The sequence below is a fragment of the Chroicocephalus ridibundus genome, chromosome 18 (assembly GCF_963924245.1).
Source record: "Chroicocephalus ridibundus chromosome 18, bChrRid1.1, whole genome shotgun sequence".
Classification (NCBI taxonomy): domain Eukaryota; kingdom Metazoa; phylum Chordata; class Aves; order Charadriiformes; family Laridae; genus Chroicocephalus; species Chroicocephalus ridibundus.
In genome coordinates this window covers 6,999,672-7,015,836 of record NC_086301.1, presented here as the reverse complement: position 1 = coordinate 7,015,836, position 16,165 = coordinate 6,999,672, and the positions used below count along the sequence as shown (strand labels likewise).

Below are 16,165 nucleotides of genomic sequence, written 5' to 3'. Positions count from 1 at the left end.
GAAGGATAGCAATGCATACCTGGGCTCTCAGCTACTTTCAGAGATTCCCCAAGTTAAACCTGTTCTTCATGTCCATGCTCTGTAACAGATTTCTTATGTGAATCCAGCCATCAGTCCCTTCTCACTTGGTTTGAGTTGACTTCAGGTCAAAACTCAGTGTTCTTCCAAACCTGGACTTTGGTCTCCATATCAGTTTCTTATCTGTAAAACAGGTTAATGGCAAGGTAGAGATGTTTGATAATATTTTTTTTTAATCGTGAAATAATCAAATACTCTGGTAATGTAGAATAGAAGTTACTTTGAAATTATTCTGCGCTCAGCTAGTTGCTTCCTCTTAATGGAGAGACTTAGAATTACTTAATTCCACATATGATCCCTGTACTGGTGATTCTTTAGCACTAGGAGCGGGACATTGTGGTCTCGAAACACAAACGAATGAGTTTGGTGCTGGAAGGCACTGGAAAGTCTTACGTGATCATGAGAGCAGTCATAGTAATACTGGCTGTGAATGACATACAGCATGACATATGGCATATGTGCTAAGTAATTGTTTTAATTAGCAGAAATAGTAAATTGAAAAGTAATTCATTGCAAAGCAAATGATGCTGTGGGTGAGATTTCGAGGCCTCAGTGTACACGGTTACGACACAAGTGTAACTTGCACCTGGGTGTGTGCCATAGGGCTAAATGTTATGGGAAGCTAATTGCTGACTTGCACAAGCCACCTCTTGTAGCTGTTTGAAAAGGCCAGAGGACTCCTCATTCTCTGCTCTGCTTTCTAGTCCTGTTCCGCCATCTCTGCCACACACTGGCAAACCTCCTGCAGACAAATGACAGCATCCAGAGCCTTCACAGCTTTGGGCTAAGAAAAACTGCATCTAAGCAAATCTCTTGCAGCTGCCATTGTAAGGTTTTGCACCGTATGTACTGAGCATTTAGCACATATACTTGGAGCCAGAGCGGGCCTGGGAAGAACCTCACAGACTCTACAACCTTTATGTTTGCTGCCATCATTTAAAACAATGCATCTAATGTTTCTAGGAGGAGTTGGAGGTGTTTTTGGCTTCCTTGACCCTCCAGAAACCCACAGTCTGGGTTTCTTCTCTCCAACTGGCTTTAAACACAACCCCACCTCTTCAATGCGATCTCCAGGAGGTGAAATGACTGGAGTGTGAGGGCTGGACGCTCGGCAGCTTGGCAGACCTTGCTTACATGTTTGGTTTGCAGCAGTAGTGTTTTTTGTTCCCATGCGCCTACGTTGGGACTTTTCCAAGATACCAGAATAGTGCCACCACACACAACCTCACTCTGGGAGGAAAAGCGGTGAGGTCCTGTGCCCTCCTTTCTCTCTCTCCCTGTAAAGTAGTTGCCACAAAATAGACCCCAAGTGACCACTTAGATTAATCACAAGTCTAGATCCCCTGGGACACCTGGTTCTGCTTTCCCCATTTAGAGAAGCTAATTTAAATTCCAGCCACCAAGCCAGGATCTTTTCTTCCTACCAAAGCAGAAGGACTCACTGCAAAAACCAGACTGCGTTCTGCATGGAGAAGCCTATGGATCCCATAGCCTGCTTCGAATTTGCAGCCTTCTCCTTCCCCAGCTTTGCTTCACTGAAATCTGTAAGGCCAAGTCTTGTCTGGAAATAATAGCGCCTGTTCTCCCTAACCAAATAAGACAGGGTATTCAGGAGCAGTTCCTTCTCTGTTTCAGGTTTGGGGGGTTTTCTGTCATGTGGACTGAGGTCATTCAACTTGGCTTTGTAAAGCACCCCGAGATGCTTATTATTATTCATCTGAGTCAACAAGGCAGACTTGGTCAGAGGCTGCTAGTGCATTTCAAAGGGAAATGAAGGCAGAAAATTCACTGAGACTTGGGAAACTTACCTTTATTTTCTTCCTGGCTCTGTCCCCATGGCTTCGGACAAGCCAGTTTCCATCCTTTGGCTGGGTGGAAATCTCAGAGGTAATCAGCTTCATTAGGTACCTAATCTCAGAGGTAATCAGCTTCATCAGGCAGAGATCGGTGGGCTCTTCCTATTGCTTAGCACCTCCCACGCTGGGGAATCTGGATGCCCCCACGAGTTTGCTGCACGTGTGTTTCCCCGGACACCTTCTACAAGAGTGAACCCAGGCGTGACACTGCCCAGGGGTCTGACAGAGGGAGCTAATGCTCAGACCAGTCACTCTGCACCGTGACGGTGAGCCCCAGCAGTTCATAAAGCAGACGGTGCCTGTCTGGAAAAGAGCTGCCGCTGCTGCCGCGGATGCCGTGAATACGATAAATACGCCATGCTATTCCTTCCCAGCCTTGCTTGCAATTAAGGGCTCTATACCAGCATAGACGGCATTTCGAATAAGATTCCCCTATAGTGCCTATAAAGCATTCGGTCCATAAATGACCCAGCCCCACCGTATCCATCGTAGAACAAAAAGGCCTGAAAAATGAGGATATTACCAGCCCAGTGCCCATTATTCTCCTGCAAAGCTTTATCAAGGCTGGTAGCAAAAAAATAGTGCCTGAATCTGGTGTGGCTGAAAAAGCTCCTAGGGAGCGAGCAGGATGAAGGGGCTGTCAGCACTTACCCAGCAGCTCAGGAAGCACAGGGACTGTGAGACTATTGTTCAGTTGAAATCCCCCCCTTCGCTTCTCCCCTCCGTCCCAAGCTCTCAGATTTATACACCACCATTTATTTTTTTTTATTTTTATTTTAAAGAACTTTTTAAAGCTTATCAGAAAGGGTTTGCTCTCTAATACATCATATCTTAAACACAGATTCCCTAATGGCTTGTTCACTGGCCTGCATTCAAGCTGAAAGGACTGCTGGGCATCTGGGATGGTCTTTGCTCTGATGTGGAAATCTGCTTGGGGAGTTTAAGCCCGGTTTCCAAGGGAAATTGAGTCTGTGCGCGTCTGTCCATCTGCCCCCAGCAATATTTGAGCCTATTAGTCTGTTTAGACTAAACATGATCCAGAGGTATGGGAAACGGGAGCGAAGAAGCACTCAAGCTGTGGGATGGGGGGACTGTCTGTAAAGGTGGGCTGGTGGTTCGGTGGAGCCTGCCTTATCTTCCCAGCAGCAATGCCATCCCTCCTACGCTTACACAGCACAGCCTGCGACCGTTCTCTTCCGCCATGGCCCACAGGCTCAACCAGGGCATCCCTGGGACACAATCCTCAGTTTCTTCCCCACATCAAGTCCTTTGTTGCACCAGACAGCCTGAAAAGATGAAACTGCAGAGATTTGGATAATTTAGCTCATCTCTTGAGCTTTACAGGACAACCTCCCTAATGCCCAGTCTTGATCTTGCTAATGTTGCCATGTTCTAAGCCTTTTCTCAGCCTTCCGCATGGCCTAGCAGGCTGTTTCACTACTGTGTTATTTCGGATTTACATCTAATTCCAGAGGACTCGATAGACTTTGAAATGGGAGTTGCACAGCAGAGGGTGAGAACTTCCAAATGGCACAGAGGGCGGTGAGGCAGGAGCCGAGGGAGATTCACGGTGAGAAAGTATAGACCAAGGTTAGAAAGTGTCCAGACACCAACGCTACGCAGTCTGTTCCACACCGCCTGATTTCTGGGAAAGCCGCTTCATCTGGAATAGGCAGCTAAAGCCTGAGGAAAGTGCATTTATGCATGTAAATAAATAAAATTATATTTAACCTTCTTCCCAGGCGCGCTGTGAGTGTGAATGTTTGCAAAGCTGTGAGATCCTTAGTTGAAAGGTGCTGTGAAAGTGCAAAGCATTATTAATATCCTTTACCTTACTCATAATAGAGTACGCATTCATTCTGGGGAATTTCTGGACATAAACCAGACAGCTGCAGAGTGACATTTCTTGAAAGCATCTATGATTTATTTTCTGCTCTTTAATTCCATTTTGTATTGAACACACATTTGTCATAGGACTGTTGTTCCACTGGGCCTTTTAAGTCTAAAACAGACTCGGGGACCTGATCCTTAGCTGGTATAAATTTGCCCCAAACTTCACTGTAGCTATTTGCCCATTTACACCAGAAGATGACCTCAGTCGAAGTCTTTTAATTGCATTTCCATAGCGCGGCAAGTTTTGGTGTAAAATCCAAGTGGGTTTAATGACAGATAAGGCTCTCTCTGTAACTAACCGTCTGGCCGCAGTTCTGTAGGATCTCTTCGAGCCACTGGGCGTCAGGTCCTGGGAACGATATTGTTTTTGCAGAAACTCGAGTCTCTGGATAGGTTCCCTGGCTCTGCCTTTTCCATTTTGTTTTAAACACGTTCAGCTTTAGAGTCTGGTCCTGGAAGCCGGGAGGGCTGGTGTTGTTCTTTCACGTTGCACGGATTTTTGTGAAAACAAAACAAAAATAGCTTAGTGGATTTGGATTTTTTTTTTTTTTTTTTTTTTTGAGAGGGAGAGAAAGAGTTGGAAACTTGCACGAGCTGAGCGAACACGTTTCAATAGCAACGCCTGTATGGGTAGCTGTCGCGTTTAACCCTTCTTACCGTCGCAAAGTCACACTCGGAGCTAAGTCTCATCCTAACAACACAAGTGCAGCTGCCCCTCTATATGCCCACGCTGTACTCCTTAATCCATGGGGGAAACTGAGGCAAAGGGACTCATGCGAGGTACGCCAAACCTGGATTAAACCTGGGCTGTGTCACATGCACACCATCCTTCCCAGCTGGCATTTTGCAACCTAAAACGTACGCTACAAGGAAACCCATTCTGAATTATAATTTTGGCCAGGCTTAGCCAAACTTGTCTGGAGAACCAAGCCTTCATCCTGTAAAGCCCAAGATGCCACAGCATTACTGGCCTGCTCAGCACATCTGATGGGAATAGTGTCACTTATTGGTTAAAAAAAACCCCAGGAGATGCATTTTACACCCTTTCTGCGGCACCTGAGCAAAGCAGGCTCCTCCTCTGTGACAAAGTTTCTCCATCTGGAGGAGGAGGGTGATGATCATCTATCCAGATGATGGCCTATTTGTTTACTCAAAACATGCTGATGCATCTGAATCAACCAACCCACTTGTAGCAGTCGATTCACTTCAGTCAATTATCCGCCCCAAAAAGGATCAGAGAAAACTGAAAATTTTCGATGAGTTCTGCTACTTTTTGGAAAGGCATTTTTTTCCCAATTTGAAAAGAATTCTTCGGTTGGAGAATTAATTGCTACCTTTCTTTTTAACAGGATCACCATGTAAGTAACATTTCCATTGAAATTACACAATGGCAAAACTGTTCCTGATTGAGTTAACCAAAACGTACATTAGCATCTCGATTGGTGGAAATTTCTGAGGTTTTGCCTTTCTCTCTTAATGCAGAACTCATGTTTTTTTCAAAATATTTCCCAAAACGCTGCTCTAATAGCTCTAGTTGTAATCCTTCTGAAGGATATCCCAGGGGAGAAATGAAAGTCAGAGACTGGCTGCAAAGAGGACATGGGAAAAGCCAGTGGTTCCTTCAGACCTCATCTCTGCTCTCCTGATTTCACTCACTGATAGCGCGGCAGCCCCAGCTCCGGCTGCGCTCAGACAAAGTTAGCATTTGCACGACGGTTTTCCAGTGAGGAAAATGCCACCCGTGCAACCGTCAGATTATTTAAAACAATGACAGCTGCTGAGAACCGAGCTTGGGGATAAAACTCCCCGGCAGCGCCAGGCTGGGGGCCAGTTTCCAGCCCTGCTGCTGTTTGCCCGGCCATGGGAGCGGGGACAGGGCTCCCTTTGGGGGACAGCGTGGCTGGCGCTGCCGCCTCCCTCTTCCAGAGATGTCCCGTCGCACGCTTTGTACCAGGCTGAAACCGTAGCGGTTTGTTTTTCAGTCTCATCTATTTGCAGTGGGGTTTGTGGTTTCTAGTAAAAAGGGAAAAAACAAATAAGTAAAATAAAAATAAAAACAGGCAGATTACATGAGCTCTGTTTTCCCCCATTCCCCTCTCTTCCCTCCTCCTCTCTCTCTCCCTCTCTTCCCCTCCCCTTCCCTCTCCCGTCCCTTCTCTGTTTTCCTTTTCATGCCAATAACTAGAAGGCTGTAATTTCAAAGCTGCAGCGGCTTTCCCAGTGCCGGGAGGAATGTGCAAGTGCCTGGGATGTTTCCGCAGGGAGCTGCGCAGCCCTGCTGCGCTCTGCAGCCCAACGGGGCACGAGGCTGTGCTCGCTCCTTTCCAGCGGCACGGTCAGGGCTGTGTTTTGAATTGCGCTGGAGAGGATGCTTTTTCCCCTTTTCCCCCTCCTTAAAATAGCTTCCTTATTGTGCGTGTCAAGTCCTTGGCCTCCCTGGGTTTTAAAGTTGCCATTTATTTTCTGTGAAATCACAAAAGGGTTCATCTCATCCTCCTTTTCTGCCCGTGGTCTTCTGTTGTCTTGGGGTAAGAGAAGGGGGGTCCCCTTTTGGGTGGGACGAGTCGCGCTCTGAACTCCATTGAGTGCAATGACTATACTTCATGACCAGAAAGTACCAGGCTCGAGTATTGCCCAAAAAGCAAGTCCAAACGGCTGTATTTACATCCTGTTGCCTTTGTGAGAGAGCCAAGGGAGCGCAGGAGATACAGGAGAGGAAAAGCAATAGATCCGCATAACACCAAGCCAGCTGGGACCAAGGTACAAAGCTAGGTTCTTGCAGGTTTTTTCTGGGAAGAGTTGATTTCAACCCCTCTGTGCCTGCTGTCTTTTGTCATTAGATCCTTCCTATGATGCAGTCAGGAGAACAGGATGGGGCAGTAATATGAATTCTGGCCTCACCAAAAGTAAGTTATCCCCACGGGAATCACAAATTCCGCAACAGAAGATCAAAATGAGACTGTGGGAGAAGACAGGCATGGCTGGCTTGTGTTATGAGCATCAGAACGGCAGAAGATTTGGGGATAGTCAGTAAGATAAGAGCCAGAATTTTGTCATTGAAAGAAATAGAAATTGACACCAATATTTTTATTATTGAATCATGTATTGAAGATGACAGCAGGAACCTCTAATACTTTCAGGATTTGATTAAAGGGCCTCCATACATAGACTCCATGTTAACCACCTGCCCGTAGTCCGGTGTAGTTATTTAGGGACAGATACAGAGAGCTTGGGCAGACTATGAGGTTCTGACTACTTTCCAGAAAGTAAGATTCTACGCAATGTCTAGCGGGCAGCTAGGGCCCCTACTGTGTGAGCCCTGCTCACGCAACTGTTCTTGTTTTTTACTGGTTTTACAGTGTCTCTGAATTCACAGTATACCCTGGGTGACATCTCCTTAAAAATACCCGTTCCCTGTCCCTAAAGACTGTATTCTAGCTCACGTAACCAGCTGATTCCCAGCCGCGCTCGCCCCCGCTTCCACTGCTGGGGTATCCCTCTGCCGCAGTGCCTGAGCAGCATGTTTGACTCTCAACAAGACGCTACCGGGTGCAAATAAACGTGGCAGAACCCGGCTGTCAGGTTATACTCCCTTTGCTTTGCAGCCTTCCGAGCTACGCGCACTCTAAATGTTCTTTTGAGTTCCAGTTTTTCTGTTATGAGAAATGATATGAAGAGGAGGAACAGATACTAACATTCAAGTGATTTATAGAAATAGCCGTGATATTTTCCACAAAATGTTTCATTTGATAGAAGCAAAACTTTTTTGCATAAAAAGGCTGGTTTAAAAAAGAAAGTCCCATTTCCAAAAAATATTGAAAAAAGTTCCAACGTGGAAGAAGGTCAGAATTTATACATTTTAAAAAATCCAATTTTCTGTTCAAAACGTGGATGTAAGCTAGAATGGAAGTTAAGCTGCAATAAAATAAAATTAATGAAGTACCTGCATAATATTTTTTCTTGCCTTATCTGCCTATTTTCATGTCACAGTGAAATTTTTAATGTCTAGTGAAACCTTTTAATTTTAGAGTGCCACTTCAAAACTATCAGCTCTTAGGGTTAGAAAACTTTTCCCATCCCAGACGCTATTATTCATGTTCAATGTATTTTGTACTTGTCTTGTTCTCTGTTCCTTCCTCCTCTTGTGTTCTAGTACATGTAAGTTCTTTCTCTGTTTTTACAGGCCCTCCTGTTGCAGGGACACAAAATGTGAATAAGACAACAGAACAGCAACGGCCCCAGCCAGGTAACTGCTGATTTTGTCCCTGATGCTTTTGCTAATTAATTAAATTTCTCCTAGACTGGGTGAACAAATGTGTCAAACAGCACCAACTGTGGGCACAGGACAAACAGGCAGAGCCTTACAGGGAAGTCTCGGAATAATAAGTCAACTGTGACCAAGCAGTGACAGCAATTGTTCCAAACCGTTTCTATTTTACTGCCTTGTCCTTCCCCATTCAAAAGAAACATCCTTGTTTCAGCTGAGTCATGTGCAGTGCCCAGCACCGCTTGCATCTCCCGTGAAGCGTCGCGACGTGCTGTGTTATAGGTCGCCAGGCAGCGAGGGGCACAGACCTGTTGGGGCTGCAGCGCGGCAGCGTCTGCGCGTTACCTCTTCACCTCTGCCGCGGCGCTGGTCAGTGGAAGTATCTCCAAACAGAATCAACAGGGCTTCCCCTGCGTCAAAGAAAACCAAATAAGAAAAGCAAACCCTGTTGGGCAGCAAGCAGTAGTGTTTCCTGCTAGTTTCCCAAGGGGCCTTTGAAAAGCTAAATACCACCTTCTCTGCTTTGCACAGCTGCTTTCTATCCCTTTCTTTTTTTTTTTTTCAGGGGTTTGGTTCTTTTGGCATTGATTCAATCCACGAGCAAATGCTATAGATCCAAATCACCAAAACCAGAGAGAAGCAAAGGAGAAGTGTAGAGATTAGGGCTGAGGAGGCCCCACAAAAAGGGAAGGAATTCATTCCTAATAAATGCACTGTGGGGTTTTCAAGAAACGCTCAGCCTCATTGGAGCCAGTGACAAAACTCCTGTTACTCCCATTTGTCTAACGCGCTGCTTGCTTCAGGAAGGGAGAGTTGGGTGAACATTTCACTGACCTCAGAGGGAAGCAGGCTGGACTGCTAACAAGTGAATTTGAAAATCTCGTCTGCTGTCCCGCTCTTTTTATTAGGAGAAATGTATATATGCTCCTGATTTGTTACTGCTCTACTATCCCACACTTCTTTTTTCACTTTTCATGTTTTCTAGTTGACACATAAGTATAGGGTATGTCCAAAGAGATTACGATCTCTGAAAGCAGGCAAGTCTGAAACCAATGAATCATTGTGCCATTTCGGATTCCATAAATAATTGGTGGTTGTTAGCTAAAAAAGAAATAAGGAACACATCGAGTCTGTTCCAGGCCCTAAGAGAAGAGGCAGTACAAGTAAAGAAAGAAAGTGAAAATTTGGACTGGTTTCTAGAATAAAAAAAATGAACTGTTGTTTCTTTTTGATGAAGCATTTTTTAAAATAACTTTTGTTGGTGTTTTTTTTTAGATCCCTATCAAGTCCTGGGGCCCACTAGTAGCCGTCTGGCCAATCCAGGTGAGTTCATCTTTACATTTCAGACCATCATTATCAAAGGGGTTTGCTTTCCTTCTGACCTGCTGCTCCAGCCCGTACGGGATGAGTAGCTGTTGTCCTCTAACACAGGGACAAGCTGCGAGAGCCGTTGACCTTAGCAGCTGTGGTCTCACAAGTGCTTTTGCAAAAATCCTTTCAGAAAAGTGAGGAAAGTGGTGCAACATCCTCTTTGTCAGGACAAAATCACCATCCTGAATGTTCTTACCCAAAACCAGCATTCCCTAAGAAGAGTTTTATAGGGGACGTCAATATTGCCCTCTCAGATTTGCAGTCCAGGTTAGTTTTTCACTGTCTTTGATGGATTAGCGGAATGGAAGACACAAAATATCTCCAAAAGTCACAGTTTAGTAACTGTCCCCAGCGGGTCGTCTGCAGAAAACAACCCCCGACTTTGGGGAATAAGACCTGGAGCGAGTCTTGCTTGAACTAAACAAACTTGGATACATTGAATGCTTGTAAGGAAACATCCTCATAAGGCTCTTTGCTATTAGTATAACCACACCGAATAAAAGTAGGAGTCATCTAGCCTGGGGAAGAAATAATCTTACAAAACTCAGATCACCAACTGGAAAGAAAACTGTAGGTATCCAAAACAATATCCATGGTAAACAGTAAGCAATTAAGAGATGAAATATACTGTGTTAACTGTTCAGTGAAAAATTTTGCAGAACAGTATGCTCGGGAAAAAGCCTGTTTATGAATAGCCCGAAGATTTTAAGGCCAAAGGCGACCATTATGAAATCTAATCTGACCTCAAACTCACGAACAGAACAAAGGATTGACTAACTTGTTTGCTGGGAACAGTTTATCCATTCCTACGCAAGACTTTCTAAGGCTTGAAGGAGCAGTTCCCAGTAAAGATCGAGATAGTCCTTCTGTTTCCTGCCTTTGTCTTTGCTTTTAAGCAGGAAACACAATGTCATTTCCTTTCCTCTTTGGCTTGCTTCTCGCAGGGAGCGGGCAGATCCAACTGTGGCAGTTCCTCCTGGAGTTGCTGTCGGACAGTTCCAATGCCAGCTGTATCACGTGGGAAGGGACCAATGGGGAATTCAAGATGACGGACCCTGATGAAGTGGCACGGCGCTGGGGAGAACGCAAAAGCAAGCCCAACATGAATTATGACAAGTTGAGCCGAGCCCTCCGATACTACTATGATAAGAACATTATGACCAAAGTGCATGGCAAAAGGTATGCCTACAAATTTGACTTTCATGGTATTGCCCAGGCTCTTCAGCCTCATCCCACTGAATCGTCAATGTACAAGTATCCATCAGATCTCTCCTACATGCCGTCTTACCATGCCCACCAGCAGAAGGTGAACTTTGTACCCCCGCACCCCTCTTCTATGCCTGTCACATCGTCCAGTTTCTTTGGAGCAGCCTCACCTTATTGGACCTCCCCTGCAGGAAGCATTTATCCAAACCCCAATGTCCCTCGCCATCCCAACGCCCACGTATCACCACACTTGGGCAGCTATTACTAGATGCTTTTATCTTCAAGTGGTCTTTATCAGTCTGGTTGGACTTTTTCTTTACTTCTGGGATTTTTATGGTTTTTTGGGGGGAGCCTTAATGGATAATTGTGGCCTTTCTGGGGAAGAATTAAAACTGGATATTGGTTATTCCTGGATCAAATCTTTTACTTTCATAACTTTGCCTCTTGTGTCTTGAACTGAGAGATGGATGCTTCTTTGGGCCAGTACTCTGCATTTTCTTTGGGTTTTAACGCTTATGTCCTCTATAGGAATTGACGATGAAGATTGTTCACCATTACCTGGAACGATTATTAGCTTTTTGCTGAGAGAAATTTTTAAGGATCCAAAGGCTTTTGACAAGACATAGATCCAACTGTGGGTCGTAGGAAAAGATGACTACATGGGGTTTTTTCTCGCTGTGGAGAGGGTAGGCAATTTGACCATCAAGTGGAGGACGTTGGGCTGCAGGGGACCGCAACTGGAATCTTAGCTTTAAGGCAGATGAGGATTTTCTCCCAACTGGAAATTAAATATATATATATTCATATATATATATGTACATGTATATTTTAAGAAGTAAAGGGCATTGAAGGAACTTTTCTAGAGTGTACAACTTCATTAGACTGTGTATTATCTCCAGAAACATCAGAAACCAGAACAAAAAGTAACCTAATGTCAAGCACAGACATTCCTTGAAAGCAAAAGTGAAGTAAAATAAATGACAGCAGGCCCTCGAGCTCTGCCAGAGTTTTAGGGATCGCTAAATGCTACCGATTCGCGAACGCTGTGCGTTTGTCAGACCGTCATCCAAAGTGGTCAACAAATCAGAAGGCAAATTACTGTATAAATTATGCAGAGTTATTTTTCCCTATATCTCACAGTTTTAAAAGAAAGATTAAATAAAACGAGTTGACCTCGGTCACAAATGCAGGTTTGTTTTTTACTATCAGCTCAGTTGTTTGTGGGTTGGTTTTGTTTTTGTTTTTGTTTTTTTAATGTAATTTGTACATCTTTTCAATCTGTACATTTGGGCTGTAGCTTTGTACTTTTTGCTAAAAAAATTAAAAAATAAGACATGAGTAATGTATCTGTTGGAGACAGCCTTGGTCCTGCAATTGGATCCATAATTGACCCCCAAAGTAGCCAGAAATCCTCCAGCTTTCCCTGGGTTTGTCTAGAGTAGAGTTTTTTCTTGTATTAGCCTTGTCATAGTTGTCTGCAAATTAACTCCACTTAGCTAACATGTTTGCATTGAAGCTGATTGAAAACATGCACCAGCATTTTAAAGCAACTATTTGAATATTTTGTGATTATTTTTCACCAAAACCTTGAACTTTGGAAAGATCTTAACCACTTCATAGAGAAAATTATCGAATACTTCTCATAACATCTTTTCAAAAACTTTCGCTAGGGGTTTTCATTGAAATTTTAAACCTTCAAAAACGCTCAGCCATCTCTAATTTTGCACATGTTAATTTGATGATCCACAAATGGCGGTTTGGTGCCATAAACAGAAGGGTAAACCACAAGCATTTGTGTCTTAGAACAGATGTCTATAGCGGGGCTGAGACTTCCATGTACAACCTATTAGCTAACTTGTATTAACTGGCAACCAATTAACAGGATCACAAATATCTAGTCTAGACATAACCTCTGGGACTCTGTGTGGGTGCAAGATTTGGTCCATGTGCATCCGATTGCAGGATGAGAGCCCGAAACCAGAACATTATAGTCTGCTCATAACTTTAAACAGAAGCACTGATGCCATTATTTAACGAAATGGAAAAATAAGATCAAGCTAATCAGTTTAGGTCTTAGTGCTTTCGGGATGTGTATAAGTAACATTACTGCAATAATCGCAAAATTTAAGTATGAAGAAATTACCCGTGGAAAGGGGGCTTTTGCTACTATATATATGCAATGTACTTTTTGGATATTAAAATATATATAATTTTGCAAGTAATCTTGGTGTTTTTTAAGAAATGTATTAAGTGTTACAATGAAACTGTTGTATGACAAATGTGACAAAATAAATGGTGGTTTTCTTCTCTACGGCATCATATCGTCCCACTCTCTCCCTCCCTTCTCATACCTGCAGATAAAGCACGAACTCTGCCTCTAAATTCTATGTAGCTAAAAAGGAAAACAAAGCAGCTAGTGGCAAAGTAGTGGCAATCTTAATCCTTCTCACTATAAAACATTATGGACTTCTCATTCTAGAAAATTTGGAGCCAGTGTTTATCAGACCCAATTAATGTCTAAATCAGAAACCTCAGCTCCATCTTTTGTCCCTGGAGAGAGAGAGAGAGAGAGAAAGCGGTAGAGTAGCCAAAGCTGGAGGAGGTGAAGTGTCTCGCACGAGGACGGTGGCAGAGCTGGGGGCAGAGCCTCGCCCGGTGCCCCAGCCATGGGGTCACAGCACCGTGCCGAGTGCCGGGACACGCAGCCTCCCTGCGAGAGCCATAACCGACCTAATAGACATCTCCGTCTGTTTGCTCCTCAGGGTGCTCGAGAAGTCATTGACAGAGTGTATATGTGCAATGCTGTGTGTATTACCAGCCTGCCTGCTGCTCATGTTTCTCACCTATCCCCAAACCCCAGGGAAAGCCAGTGCTCCAAAGCATTCCTGAGATGGAGTAAGAGGCTGCAAAAACAAGCACTGCCAAGGAATCTTCTGATTGTGTATAAAGGTCAGGCAAAGGCACTTCCTGTATTTTTGCAGACACACGGTGGTCCTGAGAGATAGCTTGATCTTTCTGCCGATTTGATAAACCTTTAGAAACACATAACTGCACAAGTACACCATTTCCTTCCTCCACACACAACCTTTTGTTGCTCAGTTTCTAGTACAATAGCTTTCATCAGCTCGAGTAGCGAGCCCAGGCTCTTGAAAAAGGACCATGTTAGCGTGTGCAACCACCATGTTACTGTGTTCCCTTTGTCTATTCAAGCACAGCTGCTCAGTTTAGTCGTAAGAGTGCGTGGTTTTTTGCTTACCTCTATTGTTTTTCACTTCAGTGCAATCCCAGATTCATTCTGGCTATGCATCGTCAATAGACATATCAGGTATTTTCTTTTAATACAGCGCGCCTGCCCGGTTGCCAGTAATAGGAAAATCGGAAGACTGAGACTGCACAAAAACATGCAATGAGATGTACCTGCCTCAGTGTCTGCGTGTCAGAGAAAGGGAGAACAAGAAGGTATTCCTACTGCTTAATTACAGACATCGAGTTTAGAACCTGATTTCAACTATATTATAAAGGCAGAATCTGAAGGTTATCAGAGTGCAAAGATGTCTTTGATAGCAAAATTTGGCCAGCAGGATCCTTGGTGAAAAAAAGGCTTTTGTAAAACAACCAATGATTTAAGAAGCATGTGTCCAACTTGCAACATCTCAAAGGAGCCCAGACTGAGATGGGAGGTGATCAGCAGCATCCACAGCTCAGATCCTTTACGTCTCCTTTCATCCTTCTCCTCAGCGTACTGACTGATAGTAATCTTTGCTAGTGTTTGCTAATATTTAGCTTTAGGTAGAATTTGCCGCCCGCTGCAGGCTGCATTCCTGTGGAATAAAGAGATGTTGGAGTAAAGAGATCTCACCCCAGCGTGCCAGACAGCCTCAGACTGGCGGGCACTTCCCAGGCACCTGTTAGCATTTTCATAAGATCTTAATAATTTACAGTCCTCAGGTAAAGAACAAGTAATAACATAAAGATCGCCGTAGCCCATTTGTCCACCCCCGATATCAGCCTGACTTTGCCATGCTGGAAACTCTAGGGATGATAACAGGGGGATCTTCCCTCCCAACCCAACTTTCTGGGACGCACTAAGAGAACATAAACAAGGAATTTGACAGTACTAATGCTCCTTTTTGCTTTTCCCAGGAGATCAAGGCAGATGGAATTCAAGTATTTCAGGCTTAAATCAGAAAGTTTACCAAACAGCTGGTTGGGATCCCATGGTTGTGAGCTGTCAGTCAACAGGGATAGCAGAAAATCTTCTCTGCATCGAAGTTCAGAATTCAAACCTCCCCAGGAAACCCAGCTCCCGTTGAAATCAGTGGTAAATTAGCTGTTAATTTCTAGTGATCTAGTATTCACCCAGTACTTCTGTTCTACTACCCAAGTTCAAACACAATGGGACCCAGCTTAAATATGCCAAACTAGAATTAGCTTTACATTTCACCTTCTATAAATAGATTGTATATTAAGTAGAATCGTTACAGTCTCTGAGCTCCAGCTCCTTTAGCTGGGCTCTCTGGGACAGCTTGTTTCTATTTGAGATGTACCCGCCTCAGCGTCCGCGTATCAGAGAAAGGGAGAACGGGAAGGTATTCCTACTGCTTAATTACAGACATCACATTTAGAACCTGATTTCAACTATATTTTGAAGAAAGCTTTTTATCCCCACTGAATCACTGCTTAGAGTCGAGAGGATGGAGCTCCCAGCTTAGATGCGCCATTAGGAGATGCCAAATCCTTCTCGTGTCAAGCATCTGAGATTACTCCTATCTGAAATCCTCATACGCCAGAATCCACCCTCTGCACACACGAATGGCTCACTGCTTTTATATACCAAAGAATTGTCTTTCAACCCCGGGGATGAATTTCCAAACAACTGCAGATTTCTAACGTGCATCTAATACTATCACAAGAGAGAGGGATTTCCCCATGCTAAGACCTTCCCGTTAGAAAAGAGAAGGAAGTATTTCTCATACTACCGCCCAACAAGCGTATTCCACTCCTAATGAGACGTTAACTACACGGGAAATTTGCCATAACTTCTGTTGGTGCCAATATTTGGTGTGAAGCTGGATTTATCCGGTAATATTTCACGTGCTTTCTTACTGCTCACAAGGACAGTAAATGGCTAAGCCTGAAGCTTTGTCATAAAAGCACTGGTGAACCCAGCTGCTGTTTCCCACCCCTACTGTCAGCAGAAAAGAGCCATCGGTCTGTAAATTCTGGGTTGAAGGAGCCAGCTTCACTTTATTATACTATTACAATAATAGATTTTTTACAGGCTGCTTTGCTGTGCTCCTACAGTATTTTTAATGACCGCTGTGAAATTAGTTTCTTAGACTTCAGCCTGCTTCCTAACAAAGTAGGTTCTCCCACATCAAACCGAGTGTTGCTGCGTTTGGTGTTAATTAGAGCTGTAGTCTAGAGGCACATCGGGGGCTGGGGTTCATAAATTCACTTCAAAGACCCTATTTGTATACTTCTGCACAATACC

General features: G+C 44.1%; 1 protein-coding gene across 5 annotated transcripts in view; it reads left to right on the top strand.

Annotated features, from left to right (window-relative positions):
• The window catches only part of FLI1 (Fli-1 proto-oncogene, ETS transcription factor), an 89,302-nt gene extending 76,320 nt beyond the window's left edge, over positions 1-12,982 (top strand). For all 5 annotated transcript variants that reach the window (XM_063355096.1, XM_063355095.1, XM_063355094.1 and 2 more), the window contains 3 exons: positions 8,011-8,073; positions 9,370-9,417; positions 10,410-12,982. In XM_063355096.1, coding sequence (XP_063211166.1) covers positions 8,011-8,073; positions 9,370-9,417; positions 10,410-10,939 — 641 coding nt within the window. In that variant the 3' untranslated portion in view covers positions 10,940-12,982. The remainder of the gene's footprint in view (positions 1-8,010; positions 8,074-9,369; positions 9,418-10,409) is intronic.
• The last annotated feature ends 3,183 nt before the right edge of the window (positions 12,983-16,165 follow it).